This window comes from Pantherophis guttatus, chromosome 16, assembly GCF_059756535.1.
Source record: "Pantherophis guttatus breed Tessera chromosome 16, ASM5975653v1, whole genome shotgun sequence".
Taxonomy (NCBI): domain Eukaryota; kingdom Metazoa; phylum Chordata; class Lepidosauria; order Squamata; family Colubridae; genus Pantherophis; species Pantherophis guttatus.
Genome location: NC_142078.1, coordinates 752777 through 771907, shown reverse-complemented (window position 1 = coordinate 771907; position 19131 = coordinate 752777). Strand labels below are relative to the sequence as shown.

Sequence of the window (19131 nt, the reverse complement as noted above, 5' to 3'; positions counted from 1 at the left end):
GCTCGGCACCCGGACCCAGTGAAAGGGGAGGCGGGACAGGCAGGGCAGGGCAAGTGGGGGGCTGCCTCCAAGAAACGTTTCACTTCAGCCTCTAGCTGGCCCTGTGGTGCAGGGATGGCAAGTGCCAGCCTTTTCCTTCGTCAGAGGAGCCCTCTCGCCACCCAGGGAGGCACTCGGTCAAAGGTTAAGGGGACAGGAGCGACGTCCACCCCAAGTGATGGCACCAGCCTCTCTGCCCCAGAATCTGGGGCGGGGGGTGGGGTGGGAAAGGGAGAGATTCAGCTGCTCAGCTTGGCGTCCCCGAGTCCTGCCAGGCAGGGGGAGCCCACCTGCTGTGTGCTTGGGGCCTTTTGTGACGGAGGAAGGAGAGCCCTGTTAGTCACACCCACTTGTGGGAAATGCCCTCCCTGCCAAGCGGGCAGCTGAAGACCAACTAGGAGCAGAGATCTGGACAGGGCAGTGATGCCAGCTGGAAAGAGTGCAAGGTTGGCATTACCTGAGGAGCGGTCTCCACAGATGGCGCAGATGTGCTTGGTGAAGGCGGGCATGGCAGAGGAAGGGTGCATTGGCACTTTGAGTACCCCATTGATGCCCAGGGGGGGCTTGATGTCTTCCGTGCTGCTCACGGGGTTCAGGGGGGAGTTGAGCTGGGAGGAAAGGGGGGGGCAAGAAAGGGAGGCTGCGGTTAGAAACCCAAAATCTCCTCAGGGCTCCTGTTCCAGTGCTGGGCAGGGTTGACCCCCCCCTCCCCATTTCAGGAGCCAGTGGGCCAGCCTGAAAGACAGCCTCAACACACACACACACAGAGTCCCTGGAGGAGTGACTTCTGAATGGGGAGGGGCATCCATTTCATTGTGAAGAGCTTTGCTCATGCAAATTGGGGAGGGGGGACGCTTCCTGCCAATTCTGCACTGACCCCATTCTTCATTTTCCTGATGTCCACACCAGCTGGCAACCTGAACCTTTTCAAGCGCTTTCTTCTAATCTAAGGCGTGTTTGCATCTCCACTTCCACTTTTTCCCAAGGAATTTTCCCAGATCTAAAGGGGTTGGTGAGCTTTTTTCACCACCCGGTTCTCTCTCGGAAAAAGCCGCCCTCAGCAGAATCTGCTCTCCTGGCTCCCGTGCCTGTTTGGGAAGTGAGAATCGGTTCCTTCCCGCCACAAAAGAGGAAGGGGATGCCTCGGCCTGCCAGACTAGGCTGGCCCCACGCGCCAGGCAGCCCCGCTCTGCCCAGCCTGAGGGGAGACCTCCTGACTGGGCTGGTCCCCTGCCAAAAGCCCAGGATCCTTCCCTCCCCCCATCACATGAAACCAACCCTGCAGACAAATTCAGCTAAAAGAGCTTGAAGATTTACCTCCTTTGAGCAGATTTGTATTAAATGTTCTTTATTTCTTTCAGCAACATGGATCGCAGTTCTATGAAAACACATTTCTGGATGTTTATTAGGCTTGTTCCCTTTCAGTCAAAATTCCCAAGACAGGTGGCCTGATCCTTCCTCCACAGGGCTCCCTTGCCCCATCCGTGCCCACCTCGGGCAACGGACTACCTGAAGGGCTCCACCATTAAATCCCAGAACCTTCTCGGGTTCCAGACCCAGGCTCCACACACACACACACACACACACACACACACCACTCCCCCGGCTGGCAGTGCAGACGGGGAGCTCCTGGCTGGGGGTTCTGGGCTGGGTCCAGGAGCAGCTGCATGGCCTGGTGCTGGGACAGAAAGGCTGGGGTGGGGTGGGGGAGGCATAGCAGGAACTCTGAGAGGGATCCTGGAGTCTCAGTGGACAACCAATAAAATAGGAGCCAGCTGTGTGCGGCGGCAGCCAAAAAAGCCAACACAATCCTAAACTGCATTAACAGAGGGATACAATCAAGATCAAGGGAGTTACTAATGCCACTCTATAAAGCCCTAGTAAGGCCACACCTAGAATCCTGCATCCAGTTTTGGTCACCACACTATAAAAAAGAGGTTGAGACTCTAGAAAAAGTGCAGAGAAGAGCAACCAGGATGATGTGGCAGCTTAAAACACACAATGAACAGTTACAGGAACCGGGCCTGGCTAGTCTAGGGAAGAGGAGGACCAGAGGAGACAGGAGAGCATCTTCCAGTACTTGAGGGGCTGCCACAGAGCGGAGGAAGGGGGGGTCAAGCTACTTTCCAAAGTTTTCAGAGCCAGCGGCTGTGTTTGTGTAGCAGCCAGGCTTGGTCAGCTGTGGTGACTTTGCACTCTGGGGAAAGAGACAGTGGACACAATGGCAGCAGGCAGTTCATCTTATGCAAACCCTCCGAGTCAACGAAGCCCAAATTGCCAAACTGGGTCAGATATGGGGGCACCTGCCACAAAAGCTCAGAAACCAGGAAAATTAAGTCAGAAATGGGCTCCCTCCCATCCTAAAATGGAGAGGCTGAATTAGGCAGAGATTGCTTCTAGCTGCAGCTTTCCCGCAGGGCTGGGGCTGAGCATGTGGCCCCAATCCAGCCTGTCGGGGGAGCACGCAGCGCAACCGTTGGCATAAAGTTAACCCACAGCCAGTCAGCTGCTGGCCCCCTCCTGCTCCTCCCAGCCCACCTTCGGCTCTCCTGAAAGGCAGGGCGAAGACCGCTGGAAGGCAGTTTCCGTGGTCTGGATCCGCTGGGAGACCCCAAATGCTCCTCACATCACCAGGTCAGCAAACGCAGAAAGGAAAGTGGGGTGCCCCATGGAAGTGCTGCTGTCCTTGCTCTTCTGGGGTGCTTCCACTGCAAGAGCCAAGCAGGAGCCTTGGCCCATCGGGGGAAACCAGAGGCCTGGAGATGAGCAGGCTCCAAAGAGGGAGATCTGGGGAGCTGCGTTGCCTTCTTTGCAAACAAGGTGGGGGGGGGGCAATGTGCCTCCCTGGCTGCTGGGTGGCACCGAGGTGAGCGGGCCCCTTGTGGGCAGCAGTTCTTGGGAAGAGCCAAGAAGACATGGCTGCTCTTCCTCCTGCAAAATGCCCCCCTCCCTCAGCTCAGCTGCCAGGGGCGAAGCCCAGCTCCCTTCCGCACTGTCTGGAGATCAGGAGTCCGGCAGGAAGAGGCGTCCAGCAGCAGCAGCTCTTTGGGCTTCCAAGGAACATTATCCAAGCAAGGGGAGTCTTGGTGTGCATCTTGATATGACTGGGAGGCACTGAGAAGCAGCTTTTCAAGTCTCACGAAAGAACCAAGATATTTCAAGACATTTTAGAAACAATACAGTGTTCTAAGATAATCATTAAAGCCCAAAGCAATTGCTTTATTAACCTTCAAATCCCCAGCATGTGTTTGTTATGCCTGCAACACAGAACCACGCTCTCCACTAAAACCAGGGTGGCCTCCCCACACTCTGCCTGCCTGTCCCAGGGAGCCTATAGGGTGAAGAGGACAAAGAGCTTCTGGCCTGAGGGGGACCCTGACCAGCGAGGAGATCCCGGCTCCCACCCTCCCTGTCACCACACAAAAGTTCCAAGGAAGGCCTTTCTGGGGAAGGGGTGAAGGGGGCTTGGGGGAGATGCTCTGGCACCGGCAGGGGGGGCTGTGTTTCTGCCCAATCTGCCCTGATGCTCCCTGGAGCAGCTGCTGACTCAGAGCCTCCGGAGGGGACACCCCCACAACCACGAGGGGTTCTCCTTTTGGCCCAGCCTGGCGCCACTTTGCTTCCTTCCTCCCCGCCAGGCGCCAGCAGCCTTCCTCTCCCACTCGGCAGTGCCAGGGTGCCCAGGGTGAGGACCCAGTGGGGGGACTTAGTACCCATCCATCCCACCAGCATGGCTCACGCCGTGGAACTGGGCCACGGTGGCCTCCACTCCACTGCTGCTCACCACACAGCAGCCAAACCCCCAGACGTTGGGCATCCAGACTCAACTTGAGTGCACACACACAGAGGGAGACCAAAGGCAGGTTCTGGGTGAGCTTCCACTGCCAGCTGCTCTTTGTCTCAAGAAACCTCTCAGGGCCTCTTAGCGGAGCCTAAAATTCCCCCTGGTGAGGAAGGGCTAATCCTCCAGCACCCCTCTGCTCTTCCAGCAGCAAAACCTTTCTACCATCCCCTCCAGAAGAGAACCCAAGCAAAGATGGGGAGGACCCTTCCTGGGCCGTAGGGCTCTTCCACTCGGGGGCCCTGGCTCTTGTGGGGGTGTAGGACCCGTCTTTCCTCAAGGGAAACAGAAGGGCTTCCGGAGCAGCCAGGCTGCCAAACGGCTGCCCCGTCTGCCAGGGAAAGCCCTAGGAGGTTGCACTGCAGAGACCCTGCGCAGAGACCCCCACCCATTTCTAGGAAAGACCCTCTCCAGCACCCTGATGAAGCAGGAGGGGAGCTGGCAGAGTCCGCATCTCCAACAGGCATTTCCCTCTCAGGGTGAGGCTTTCAGGGACTGAGGCGCATGGGGTGTGGGGGACAGGCAGCCCACCCGCTGGGGAAGGCGGGGAGGGGGCTGGAAGCCAGAAAGATCTCCCTAGACAGACATTTTGGGGTTTCTGGTTTGGTCTCTTCAGGTGTCAACGGCACCCTGGCTCTGCCAGCAGCGCTTGAAGATTCCCCTCAGGGGGTCCTCAGATGGGCCCTTTCTGACCTGGCTCCATTTCCTCTTCCACTCTTCCTTCTGTGTTTGGTGTGAACTGGAGGCCTCCAGCTGGCCCTCCTGAGGAGATGGTCCAAAAAGTAGCCCCTTCCCTGTCAGCAGCAGGGCAGGAAGAGGCGTCCCAGCAGGGCACCAAGGAGAGACCGTTGCCCACAGGGGCTCTCTAGCCAGGAGGGAGGAAGCAAAGAAGCCTCACAGGGAAAGGGAGCCCCAGGGGTGAAAGGCTCCCGGTTTGGACCAGATCGCCCGATCCGGTAGTAATGGAGGCGGGTGGTTCGGAGAACCGGTAGCAAAATCCTGCCCCCCCCCCCATTGCCCAGCTGAGCCGCATGATCATCAGAGGCTTTTCTTTAATTTTTAAAAGCATTTTTTCTACAACCTCTTTGGCCGAAAAAATGCTTTTAAAAGTTTTTTAAAAAAGCCTCTGATGATCGTGCGGCTTAGCTGGGATCATCAGAGGCTTTAAAAAAAAAAAGAAAGCCTCTGCCGATCAGGCAAGTCAGCTGGGATCGTCAGAGGCTTTAAAAGCATTTTTTTTTACAACCTCTTCAGTAGAAAAAATGCTTTTAAAAGAAAAAAAAAGTTGGCCACGCCCACTCAGTCATATTCCCCTCCCACCATGCCACGCCCACAGAACCAGTAGTAAAAAAACTTACATTTCACCACTCGGTAGCCCCCTCCCACCCCTAGGCCCACTGATGCATGTCTCGCCCAAAGGGAACCAACGCTGGAGAGTTTCACAGTATGCAGAGGCCCAATATTTAGATGCATCCCTAAGGTGCAGGACGATTCTGGATGTATTTGTGCAGTAAAAGCCACGAACAGGACACTGCGCCCCACAGACTGGTATCTCCAAGGCCAGTGCCAGTCAGTCTCGGTGTGCACTACTGGTATGTGCATCCTCTGGGCACTATCTGGTGTCCCTGAGCCTTGCCTGCTCCTGGCTCTTGTCAGAGGGAATTATCTGGAACTTGCTTGTAGAGCTGGGCACCCATTATTTTATTTATTTGTTTGTTTAAATGTATTGGCTGCCCAATTCCAGTAGATAATTAGCAAAAGGTATCTTGGATGTGGCACGATTCCCCTTGCTCGCTGGGAGAAGTGCAAAATTTTTTAGAAAGGAGAGGAAGCCTCTGTCTGGCCAGGAATGGGGGTGGGGTGGGGGGGATGGCAGCAAGAGGGCAGGGAAGGAGCCAGGAAGGCCGCCCCGATCCACCAGTTGGGAGGGCAAAGAGGGCAGGAGAGGAGTCAATGAAGGGAGCCACCAAGGTCGGTCCAACCCATCTGCTCCAAGCTTGAGCTTCTCACTCAAACAGGACAAGTGGGGAGCAGTGGTGCCCTTGGAGTGAGTGGGCAAAGGAAGGGGGCGGGGTGCTGGCTTGTCAATCAGCTCAAATTCCCCAGTTTTGCAGCCAAAGATTGGATGAGCTTTTTTTTTTTTTAGATAAATAAGCAATCCAGTCTTCAGACCTCCTACTAAACTGTAAGAGAGATGGCCCTAACCGCCACATCCAGAACAATGCACCATGTATTTAAAGCTGACTTTTGGCAGGTCTGAGCAACAATGCTGTTTAGATAGGCTGGAAACTGAACCGGAAGTCTCTGAAGAAAGCAGTCCAGAAGAAAAGAGACCACTCAGTTAGCAAAAGTGGAACATTATTCTGCAAGATAATACTGGTTGCAAAGGGAAAAGATAACGGACAGAGACAGAGACAGCTGGCTGGGGAATTTTGGGAGTTGAAGTCCGCCAGGTTTAAAGTTGCCAAGGTTAGAGACTCCTGTTACAGACAACCACTTCCTTAGCCTAAAAAGGCACCAAAGGAAAGGACTCCCTGGGATTTTACTCCACTAGTCGGGATGGTGCTCACCTCCATTTCAGTGTTGTCCGAAGACATTTCCGTGGTCATGTGGCCAGCATGACATCACAGAACACTGTTACCTTCCCACCAAAATTTATGCAAACCTATTTATGTACTTCCTTTGCATGCTTTCAAACTGCTATGTTGGCAGGAGCTGGACCAAGGAACGGGAGGGGAGGTCTCCTTGTCACGATGTGGTGCTCGGGTCTTGAACCTGGGCTCCGGCTTTTCAGCGTCTTAACCACTGAGCCACTGTGTCGTTTTTAGCCTAAAAACAGGCCAGGAAATGCTTCCAAAAACATTTTCTAACACAGGGCACAGATTATGGGCACCAGTTCCATGGAAAATAGCAAGATGGTCCCAAATTGTACCATGTGATGAAACCCATTTAACCCCCCCCCCACATCCGGGGGGAGGGAAGGGCCGTGGCAGGCCCCCTTCATTGTTCTCTGCATCTGAGAACTGCAGCTCCAGCGAAGCGGCTGAAGTGGCTGGCAAGCAACTGGGCACCTCCCACCAGCGATGGGCACACACTTCATTGACTTGCAGCCTGGTAGGTCTGAGTGGGGGAGGGAGGGAGGGAGAGCCTCTCCCCTGGACAGGTGCCCGCTTCCATCTCCCCTCCCCTTTCCATGGTGGGTTCTGCTGGCGGAGGGCAGAGAGGAGAGGGAGGGCGGGGGAGTCAAGGAGGGGAGGGAAGAAAAAGGCAATGGGGTGGGAGTCTCTGGGTGCTGTCAAGATACGGGCAGTCCGGCCTCCCTCAACTGGTTCATTTTCAGTCTTTGCATTGCAGAACCAGGTCTGAGGATGGGCTGAAGGCAAAGCCTTTCCCGGGAAAGGGAAGGGGGATGGAAGCAGCCCCCTCCCCCCTCCCAGCTGGTGAGCAGGGGGGTCTGACCACCCAGGGCGAGGGGGACACCCCTGATGGGCAACGCTCTCACGCCTGACCTCACAGACTCAAGCTGAACTGGAGCCCCCGGGGAGCCCCCAGGCTTCCTGCTCCCCCCCTCAATGTGACCCTGGGGAGGAACTCCTGCATCCCATTCAGCTTCTCCTCTTGGAAAGGGGACAGCCAATCGTTGGGCTTTTCTGGCCCCCAGCCATTGGCTGAACTCCTGTGATGTCACAGCAAGCTCAGGAGCTCCCCAAGCCAGGCACATTGCCCCATCACACAACAGCACTCCATTAAAAGCCCCCGCCCGCCCCGTCTGGATGCACCAGGCCACTTTTTCAGGGGGCTTAAGGAACTTTCTCCTTCTTGAGCCACAGTAATCTTAAAAGGTGGACCAAGGTGGACGGTGGATTGAATGCAGCAAGCCCAAAAGTCACTCCTGCTCTCATTGCCATGCAGGCCACCTGGGAAAGCCTTCTGTGCATGCTCAGAAGCCACCTGCCCTCAACAACAGAGCCCTTTACAAACTGTGGGCTGAACCAGGCTGTGTGCAGGGTCGCCGGTGTCTGCCAGAGGCTCTGTGCTGGACCTTAGCAAACCAAACTTCTGGCGTTTTCTTTGTGATGCAGAAGCTGCAGGGGGTGGGGGGGCTTCCTGCATATACAGGTAACAGGAGCACCTCCCCCCCCCCAGAGCTCTTTCTGGCTCCAGTTCCCCAAAAGGGCAATTCAGGCAGTGCAAGCCGGGGGGGGGGAGCTCCTTCAGAGCCTGTAGGGGCTCTCCCTCTAGAAAGGCACAGAAAATGGGGGGGGGAGGCAATGTAGGGCACAACTAGGTAACCTCCCCACAGCTCTCCAGCCTCCTTGCAGCAAACGGAGACCCCACTTGAAGGGAGATGGGCACTCAACCTGCAGGAAGCCGTTCTCTTGAGCCCCCTTGCCTCAGCCCAGGGCCACCCCTCTGCGACTCAGGCTGATCAGCAACGCCAAGCCTGGCTGGTGCCCAGGGCCTTGACAGCAGCCGGAAGCCATCAAGCAGCTGCAGGAACATTTGGGGGGGTGGGGGAAACCAGGTCCCTCTGGCTTCCCCCACTGGGTTACCCCTCCCTTCCTTCCCTGGCTGGATGTGCAGGGGGCAGCCCAGCTACAGGGGCACCTGGCTTGGCTCTCACTCTTTTTATCCAGTCTTTGCAGGGTTTCTGCCCTGGAAAACTTCACCCCCGGGTCTGTCTAGCCAGCAGGGCCGGCTCCATCCCAGGGGAGGAAAGGGCAGCCCACGGGCCTTGGGCCCCTCTCTTGCTCAGGGAGAGGACGAGGAGCCTGATCCTGCACCAGCTGTTTCAAAGTGGGGAGGGGGAGGCCAAGGGGCTGCAGCTGGGGCATTTGGCAGGAGGCCTCCATTCACACAGCCTCGTTCATCGTCTCCCGCAAGAGCACATCTTCTGTGAAGCACAGCAGAGGGACCCACCCACCCACCCTTGAAGCGGCACCTGCAGCAGAGGCCGCCAGGCAAGGAGGTCTTCTCTGCAGTGGGGTGCAGAAGCAGAGAGACAGAGTGATGGTGCCAGATGGGTCAGGCTATAAATCCACCACCCCACACGATGTTCAACGTGGCACTTATGAGGAGAAGCCCTAGGAAGGACCCACAGCATGTCGTCCGGTGGGCAGCAATGGTACCTATTTATTCATATCCAATGAAAGGCACCTTCAGTTCTGTATGTTTTTCTAAGAACCTCCCAGTTACCTGCCCTGCAATTCTTAATATTTAATATATTCCTTAGGAAATCTAGACCAAAAAGACAGAAAGTGCCCGCCCCCCACCTGAGGTGGCAGATGCAACCTGGAGCAAAAGTGGAGTGGGAGTGCTAAGCAACTCCCCCTCCCCCATAGCCTTCAGAACAGACCCTCGGAAGAGACCCCTCCAAATCTCCCCTCGCCCCCCCCCCCAACTCAGCCAGCCAGCCGGGCACTCACCTGTGGGCTGCCAGCTCCGTATCCGAGGCCGGGGGTGGACGGTCCAGACATGGCGTGAGGCCCCATCGGGGAGCTGATGACGGAGAAGGGCGGCCCCATGCCGTTGATGGGTGAATGGAGCTGGCTGGGCGATCCCAAGGAGCCCCCAAGGCTGGGCCCCATGGAAGGGTGGAGGGCAGGTGTGCCCATATGGCTGCCCCGGCCGGTCGGAGAACTTAAGGAGGTCGAATTCACTTGGGTGGAAAAATCTGTTGAGCAAAGAAAGGAAGCGAGTTGAGATGGGGGCATTTCCGAGGCTGCCACCTTCCGACCCCAAACATCCACCTTGCAAAACGGAAGGAAAGAAGAGTCCGGGGCATGTTAGAGAGGCATATTTTTAGAATGGTGGGTGGGGAGATGCTCAAGGCAGCAATGTGGGGCACAGAAGCATCGGAGGCCACAACAGGCTTCCTAATCAACCATGTCATGAGAAGCTCTTTCACTACAAGGCAGAGAAACTCTCCAGAGTTTTGTGTCAGTTGTGTGGCTGGAGTGCCCATTTTCTCTGGGAATTTCCACACTGAGACAATTGATAAACATCTCATGAGTTTCAGCCTTTGACCAGAATGGCTCAAAATGCCAGCTTGGTCACTTGGGCACCACTTCCTGATCTCTCTCTCTCCCCAGTTTCATTTTGAGAGATGTTCTTGGCTGTGGGGCCCAATGCAGGAACAACCCCTGGAGTTCCACCAGCGTTTCCTGACCCTCGGCCCACCTGGGAAGCCCGAAAATGGCCCCCTGGTCATGGAGTGACGCCCAAAGCAGACTCCCAGCCGTCCCCATTCAGAGCCCTCCGGCCTCCCTCGGATTCAGACGAGCTCCGGCTGAATAGGGAGACGTGCATCTTGACGGGTGGGGGCTGATTCCCAAGGCCAGCCCCGCCCAACTAAAAGCTTCTGGGTGCCTTTCAGGGGTTCAAGACATCCAGTATATCGCCTCATCACCCCAACCAACACCCAGGGAGAAGGACCGGAGCCTGGGCATCTGGGGCTTGGAGGGGGAGTTCCCAGGGAGCTGGTTTGAGTCCACGGTCCAGGCTCAGGTGAAGGAACATGTGGGGCAGGGGTGGGGGTGGCGTCCACAGGCATAAAGAACACCTACCTACCCCAAGATGTGCCTGTAGATGCACTCACACAGACACAGAGACACACCACAATGGGGCCTGACATTTTGCCTGCTGAAGTTTGTTTTTGTGCTGATGGGCATCGGGGTGTGGGTGTGTGAGAGAGAGAGAGAGAGAGACTGGTGACCAAGGGGCAAGCCAGCCCTCTTGACTGTGACCCACATCAGCCCAGAGCAGGCAGTGATACTCCCCCCCCACACCCACTGAGTGAGAGAGGAGGTGGGGAAACGGCTAAAATAGAGAGAGCACTTGAAGAACATCCCCTCCTGGCATAGGGGGACACGGGGCAGTGTGGCCACAATCCGCTGGGTCATCTCTGACCGGCTGCCAGAATCTCCCTCTGCAGCTGCAGAGACAACAGACTGAATGACCTATTTTAAAGCAGGGGGAAAGTCACTTTAACACAGACCTGAAGGCACATCAAAAATTCAGTATTTTAAAAGCCCGAATGCAGCAACCCAGCAAATCAGTTCTTGTGTGGGAAATGTCTTACTTTCTGCAGCCAACATTGTGCTGCGCAGCCTGTGACATTACCAAATGGAACGTTGTCATGCTGCCTTTCCAAAACTGTAAGTGGCTTGCTAAAACTAAGATCACATCAAACCACCCACCTGCAAACATTTTCCTAAAAACCCTTTGGGTGGGAGGGGAAGGACAGTCCAAATCAGGGTGTCCCCCCCCCCCTGCGCTCAGGTCAAGCCTTCAACTGCACCCAGAGCAAGGCTGCTCTTTGGGAGGCTGAGTGGCCAGCAGAACTAGGGCACAGAGGGTGGCAAGGGCCAGGGTGGCAGAGACCACTCTGGAACTCCCATTAAATTCCTTGTCACATCAACTGCAGCTCCACAAATGGGACGGTCAGCACTGGACTCTCACAGTACAGGCCTGGGTCACACCACTTACTTAATCAGGTGGGGGAAGAAGGCACAGTGTGTTGTGAAATGCACCACCCCTGCCAGTACCCTGTTGCCTAAACAGCCTGCCTTGCCCTCCTGCCCACCAGGCACATTTAATGAGGACAAACCCACTGACGGGGGGAGGGGGTGGAGAGGGAGCATCACCAAGCACTGCCCAGTCAGTCCTCAGAAAACAAGGCCAAGTTGCAAAGCAGCTGAGAATGCCAACCTCCCTGCCAGACCTGGCACTCGAAGTTTCTTGACTGTCCACCCCAACAGTCCTGCTGCCTGCCTGGCCAGAGGGAGGGGGTACTGATCAAGGGAGCCTTGCCATCCTCCCCCGGGCAAGGATAACACAGTGGTGGGCCAGGGGGCTGCCGATCCAGCATTAAGAGCAGAAGCCACCTGGGTTAAGCAGGGTTAACCCTGAACCCACAACTTTATAGTTCTGGCGGCGGTGGCTGCTGCTGCTTGCAGCTGGCCCGTTTTGGCTCCCGTGTCACAGCCCCCATGTGCTGCCACCCTCCAGACCAACGGCCATGGCATGCTATTCAGCAAGCCAGAGGGCTGCCCACAGCTGTGCCTGCCCCATTCATGGCGAGGTCTCCCGCTCCTTGCGGTGGTTAAATCCCCCTTCGAAGGCCAGGCATTTGGAGTGTTTGTTGTGCCTCTGCAGGAGTTTTTGCTCCTCCTATTTCCAAGTTCAGGAACTAGTGTGGGAACTCTTCTTTGATAGCATCTCTCCTCTTTTTGAAAAGTATAAACATATTTTTCAGCTGTGTAAAGGAAGGGCTTCTCTAATTTTAGTAGAGGAAAGTTTAGCAAAAACTTGAAAAACCTAGGAACATACTAATTGGTGTGAGCAGGTCAACTCCAGGTGTTTTGCGGAAATGAGGAGCTGAAATGAGGAGGAATTTGCATCTCTTGTGTTCTGCCCTTGTTAATTATTGTGTTTGTGCTCTAGTGCCATGTTCTCATTTTAATGTTTCTTCTGCATTTTTAAAGTTTATGGTTTATTTTTCTGTGTGCCACCCAGAGAATTGCTCTAAAAATAGCAGTTTCTCTTATAAGCAAGTGGCATTGGGAGACTTCCAGGGGTTTACCGACAAGAAGGCTGAGCAATGGGAAAAGCCCCATGACCATTCAGCACTCTAATCTTTTTCCAAAGCCAACTGGGAAGACCTTGGCTGAAAAGCCAGATGTTTGCCTCTGCCTGGAACTGTGGAAAGTTGGTGAGGCTGAGCCTCCTGCTCAAGAGAAGTCACCACACTATAAAAAAGAGGTTGAGACCCTAGAAAGAGTGCAGAGAAGAGCAACCAGGATGATTAGGGGACCGGAGGCTAAAACATACGATGAACGGTTGCAGTGAAGAGAAGGACCAGGGGAGACATGATAGCATCTTCCAATATTTGAGGGGCTGCTACTGAGAGGAGGAAGTCAAACTATTCTCCAAAACACCCGAAGGCCAGACAAGGAATAATGGATGGAAACTGAACAAGGAGAGATTCAACCTAGAAATGAGGAGAAATTTTCTGACAATGAGAGCAATCAACCCATAGAATAGAAATTGCCTTCAGAAGTTGTGGGAACTTCATCCCTGGAAGCTTTCAAGAAGAGACTAGGCTGCCATCTGTCAGAAATGGTGGAGGGTCTCCTGCTTGGAGAGGTTGGACTAGATGACCTACAAGGTCCCTTCCAACTCTGTTAATCTGAATCCTCTCCGGCTACACAGAGGAGAAAAGGGCCAGGATGTCCAGGCACAGCAAAGAAGGGCAATTTTGCCTTGTCAGAATATACCAATCTCGGTAAGGGGGTTGGCTAATTTTCATTTGCTTTCCTGGAGAATAACATCTAAAGTGGAAGCCAGCGAGTCCCGTCTCAGCAGGTTTTGACTGCACACCCAGGTGTGCTCACCCACCCGCCAAGCAAAGCTTCCATTCAACCACCTGCTTTCTTACAGGCTCATGGCGAGGGGGGGGCTTTCCAGGAGTTCAACAGCAGGGCAAATATGGGGAGGGTGCAACCCTTCAGCCCTGGAATTCAATGCGCACCTGTATTACAAGGGGCCCCTTTCATGGGCATCCTAGGGTTGCGCCTGAGCCCTTGGCCTGCTCACAAATAGCTGGTCTGCTGTCCCCGAGTCAGATTCGCCCCAGGCCCCAGGCCCCAGCCCTGGTTGCACAAGGCAGAGGCAGCAGGCAGCCCTTCCACAGACCAGTGCCTGAAGCCAAGAGTCATAAGCCTACTCGTCATGTGGGCGATTTATTTTAGGCACAGCTGATGTGTGAACACCCCCCACGGTTGGGTTTCCCTGGGATGCTTAAGGGCCTTAAGGAGTTAGGACGTTCCCCCACTTTGCACACTAAGCCACAAAAATAAACAAGCAGAGCAAGGCTACAACTCAGTCCATGACAACGACAATGCAGCGCAAGGATTGCTACATGCAGAGAGTATTCCTCCCTCCAGGGTGGGAATTTGCACTGAAAGAGGAAAGAGGTGGGTGAGTTTTAAAGGGGGCATTAATTATTATTATTATTATTTCTCAGCCTTCTGCCAACTCCCATCAATACGATGTCTCAGACTTGCAAACCTTCGTTTAGTGGCTGTTCGAAGTTACAACAGCACTTACAACTGGTCCTCATGCAACCATCACAGCATCCCCACATGATCAAAATGTGGACATTTGGCAATCAGTGTGTATTGATGACAGTTGCAGTGTTCCAGGCACACGTGATTGCTGTTTCTGACTTCCCAGCCAGCTTCTGACAAGCAAAGCCAGTGAACAAACTGCATGATTCACTTAACAAGGAGCCTTGGTAGTACAGTGGTCTAAAGCACCCTGTTATTAAGACCAGCTGCCTGCAATTACTGCAGGTTCGACTCTTGCCAGGCTCAAGGTTGACTCAGCCTTCCATCCTTTCTAAGGTAGGTAAATTGAGGACCCAGTTGTGGGGGCAATAAGCTGACTTTGTATAAATATACAAAAAAGGATGAAGGCTATTGCTTAGCACATTGTAAGCCGCCCTGAATCTCCGGAGAAGGGCAGCATATAAATCAATTTTTTTTTTTAAAAAACCAAACAATTGAAGGTAGCAACCATGGGGGGAAAAGTCAAAAAATTGGTTGTGTCTCACTTAAGAGCCACTGAGCTTTGCAATGGAAAACCCGTTTCCAATTTGATCCTAAGTCAAGTAGTCAAAAGCTCATCAACACCTTTAGCATCCAGCTAAAGGTGGACATTCCCTTCCTTTGCCAAGAAGGTCTCCCTGACACGCGTGTGTTCAGCAGATCCCATGGAAACATCGGACAGACATGTTGATCAGGGCAAGGAGTTGGGGTGGCTGATGAGGAAGAGAAGACCAAATGGGAAACCATGCCGGTGCCCCTTTTTAGCAAACCCGGGGTCCCAAGCCTTGATGCTCCAACCACCTTGGACGAGGAGGCAGCTGCCATCTCTGGCAAAGGGTAACAGGCATCCTCAGGGGCTGGGACCCCCAAGGAGGCCCCCTGGCCATCGTGGGGCAAGAAACGGAACAGCTTCGTTTTTGTTTCTCAAGGGTACAAATTAGTTTGCATCCAGATCTGGCCTGCATGATTATTCTTCTCAACAGCAGCCTACATTTTGGGCAACTTTATTTCAAATTATAAAATTCTCAAGTTGGAAGGGCCCTTTGAGGCCATCCAATCCAACCCCTCTTCAGTGCAGGACTCCGAACTGAAGCATCCCCAACAGATGAGCTTCAGCTCAAGGTCCCTGGCTTCACTTTCCTGCTATGTGACACTATTATCTAATGTTCAACAGAGTTTACCTTCCTGTGGTCAAATCCTTCTTCCGGTTTCTGCACCCCGGAGCCAGACAGCAGATCCTAACATTTTGGGTGATCATAACCACTTGATCGATCCGGTTCCTTCGACCTCTTTTGAGGGCCCTGGAGTCCCTGGATGACCCTTGCTCAACCCCCCACCCAGCACAGACTCTGAGGCTCCCCAGGAGCTGCTTGGGGGCCCCGGCGGCCACTCATTTTCAGAGCCACTTTGTTTGGAGGCCCATCCAGGGCAGCTTCTCTCCCTCTGGAGAAGTCAGAGGCTGAAGCCCGATCTTTGCTGGCTTGGAAGGAGACTCAAGGCTCAGCCAACCCAGCTCTGGAAGTTTCCCGAGTGTCATTAGAACCAAGCAAGAAGCCCCTGTGACTAGAAGGAGCTCCCGAGAGCAACAAGCTGGAATGTGTCACAATTTGGGTTTCCTGTTTCATGTGAGCCACCCGAATATGCTGAGCCCCAAATGGACATGGTTTTTTTCCCACTCTGTAAATGGGGATGAAAAGCTAACAATGAAATAAAAGAAGATAAAATTAAGACATGCCAAGAAATTCAGTTGTGACTCTTCGCGGCTCTTCCTCGTCAACTTTGCAGAAATATCAGCAATAGCAACCAATAAGGAAAAACACTGAACCTCAAATCCTAACGCTGTTCACAGGGTAACGGTGTGGCCATCACAGCTGCAGGACACCCTGGAAATGGCACGAGACCCCCTTCCCCTCAGGAAGGCAAGGCTTGCTCTGAACTGACCCTCCAGGAGGGGAGGCCCAGCCTGGGAGGCAGGTTGCAGCCTCCGAATTGCAGCAACAGCACCTGAGTGGAAATGGCCTAATGGCCCCTCTGGAGGAGCTGAACTTCAACCCGAGAGGAAACTGGGAAGGGCTGGGCGGGCTGGGAATAAAGTCCAGGGTCTGTTTGCTGAGGCTGGAAAGGGGCAGGGGAGCCAGCCATTCTGGGGGGGCTTTGAGAAGTTGGTGGGAGGGCGAGGACGGTGCTGGAAAAATGCCAGCCCCCAGACGGCCCCGCCCTTCTTCTGTGCAGTCCCGAATAGTAGGAGCAGCCAAGCAAGACGGAGCTGTGAGAAGAAGCTGCCTAGGAGCCCCCCCCCAAAGTTAAGGGGAGCCCTTAAGAAAGAGCCCAGCTGAGCTGAGTGCATCTTCTCAAGCAATCTAACAAAATGAAATTCAATGTAGAGAAAAGTAAAGTCTTGTCTGGCAAGGATAGCATCTTCCAATATCTTGAGGGGCTGCCACAGAGAGAAGGGGGCCAAGCTATTCCCCAAAGCACCTGAAGGCCAGAACAATGGATGGAAACTGATCAAGGAGAGATTCAACCTGGAAATAAGGAGAAATTTCCTGACAGTGAGAGCAATTAACCAGTGGAACAGAAGCTGCCTTCAGAAGTTGTGGGAGCTTCATCCGTGGAAGCCTTCGAGAAGAGACTGGACTGCCATTTGTCAGTTATTGGTGTAGGGTCTGCTGGCCGGGTGGTTGGACTAGATGACCTACAAGGTCCCTTCCAATTCTGTTAATCTGTAATCTGTATCTAACAGAACCAACAGCCTCGTCTCCGACTTCTGAGACACACACAAGCTGCTTGGCAGGCAGAAACAGGCACCCGAGCCAGGGCAGTTGTTACGCTTCCAATCGACTCCAGCAGTGGACAGCTGCCCAAAGAGGCCTGCATCAGAACCCAGAGACATGGAATGGGCATTTCAAGAGCTGACTGGGTGCCCAAAGTTCCTGAAAAGCTTAAACTACTCAGTCCTATTCTTGAAGGACGCAAGGCCAGCCATTCTGAATCTGACCGAACACTGGTAAGGTCTCATATTAAGACCTACCTGGTGGCGATAAAAGTGGCGAAGTATAACTATTTTGCCACTCTTATTGCATCATCAGATAAACGCCCGGCCGCCCTGTTTAGGGTGACCTGCTCCCTGCTCCACCAGGAAGCAGGGGAGGACCCCTTGGAGGGCAGAGCCGAGGATTTTGTACAGTATCTGTATGACAAAATCGCTCAGATTCGGGAACACCTGGACTCTGACTGGGTAGATTCAGCGGGGAGGACAGAGGCAGGTCTTGTGAATATTATCTGGGAAGAGTTTGATTCTGTGACGCCCGAAGACGTGGACAGGATACTGGGCAGACTGAGTGCGGCCACATGTTTACTGGACCCGTGTCCCTCCTGGTTGGTGCTGGCCTCTCGGGAGGTTACATGAGGCTGGCTCCAGGGGATTATAAATGCTTCCCTGAGTGAGGGTGTCTTCCCTGCCGCCTTGAAAGAGGCAGTGGTGAGGCCTCTCCTCAAGAAGCCTTCCCTGGACCCGGCAGCGTTGGTAAATTATCGTCCAGTCTCCAACCTTCGCTTCATTGCGAAGGTTGTTGAGTGTGGTAGCGCGGCAGCTCCCCCAGTACCTGGATAAATCGTCGTATCTGGATCCGTTCCAGTCGGGCTTCAGGCCCGGGTACAGCACGGAAACGGCATTGGTCGCGTTGGTTGATGATCTCTGGAGGGCTCGGGACAGGGGTTGTTCCTCTGTCCTGGTCCTATTAGACCTCTCAGCGGCTTTTGATACCATCGACCATGGTATCATGCTGCACCGGCTAGAGGAGTTGGGGGGGGGGGCACTGTCCTACGGTAGTTCTCCTCCTTTCTCTCTGACCGGTCGCAGTCCGTGTTGACAGGGGGGCAGAGGTCGACCCTGAGGCCCCTTGTATGTGGGGTGCCACAAGGGTCGGTCCTCTCGCCCCTTCTGTTCAACATTTATGTGAAGCCGCTGGGTGAGATCATCCGTGGTTTCAGGGTGAAGTACCATCAGTACGCTGATGATACTCAGCTGTACATCTCCACCCCGGACCACCCCAATGATGCCCTTGAAGTGATGTCCCGGTGCCTGGAGGCCATGCGGATCTAGATGGGGAGAAACAGACTCAGGCTCAACCCATCCAAGACCGAGTGGCTGTGGTTTCCGACATCCCGATATAGTCAGTTGGTGCCATCACTGACTATTGGGGGCGAGTCATTGGCCCCCACGGAAAGGGTTCGCAACTTGGGTGTCCTCCTGGACTCACGGCTGTCTTTAGAAGAGCACTTGACGGCCGTGACCGGGAGGATTTTTCATCAGGTCCGCCTGATTCGCCAGTTGCGTCCCTTTCTGGATCGGGACTCGTTACGCACGGTCACTCATGCCCTCGTCACCTCCCGCCTGGACTATTGTAATGCTCTCTACATGGGGCTCCCCTTGAGGAGCACCCGGAGGTTCCAGCTGGTCCAGAATGCGGCCGCGCGGGTGGTTATGGGACTGACGTGGCGCTCCCATGTGACCCCCCTCCTGCGCGAGCTGCACTGGCTCCCGGTGGTCTTCCGGGTGCACTTCAAGGTTTTGGTTACCACCTTTAGAGCGCTCCATGGCATCGGACCGGGGTATTTACGAGACCGCCTCCTGCTACCAATAGCCTCTCACCGACCAGTACGCTCCCATAGAGAGGGGCTCCTCAGGGTGCCATCGGCCAAACAGTGTCGACTGGCGGCCCCCAGGGGGAGAGTCTTCTCTTTGGGGGCACCTACCATCTGGAACGAGCTCCCCCCAGAGATACGGAGGATCCCGGACCTGCGCACGTTTCACCGTGCTCTCAAAACTTTTCTATTTCAGCAGGCTGGCCTGGCCTAACTCTCCTCTTTTAAATTTTTTAATTCATGATTTTATAAATTGGGTGTTTTAATCTGTGTTTCGGCCAAAATATTTAATAATTTTAAGGGATTTTTATTTTATTTTATTTTTTTTATTGCAAAAGTTTTACAATTACATTTTCACCCCTTTTCCCCCTCCACCCCCCCAAACTTCCCAACCTCCCTAACCCTCCCTAACCCTCCCCTCCCCCCAGACTTCCCTATAATATACTCATACTCATAAAGAACCCTAATATAACACTTATATATAAACTTAAACCC

At 54.1% G+C, this 19131-nt stretch overlaps 1 protein-coding gene across 3 annotated transcripts in view; it reads right to left on the bottom strand.

Moving 5' to 3' along the window:
- Positions 1-19131, bottom strand: part of RXRA (retinoid X receptor alpha) — a 106578-nt gene that overhangs the window by 31420 nt on the left and 56027 nt on the right. For all 3 annotated transcript variants that reach the window (XM_060691588.2, XM_060691569.2, XM_060691603.2), the window contains exons 2-3: positions 9307-9554; positions 502-647 (exon numbers count right to left, since the gene is read on the bottom strand). In XM_060691588.2, the coding sequence (XP_060547571.1) occupies positions 502-647; positions 9307-9554 (394 nt within the window). The remainder of the gene's footprint in view (positions 1-501; positions 648-9306; positions 9555-19131) is intronic.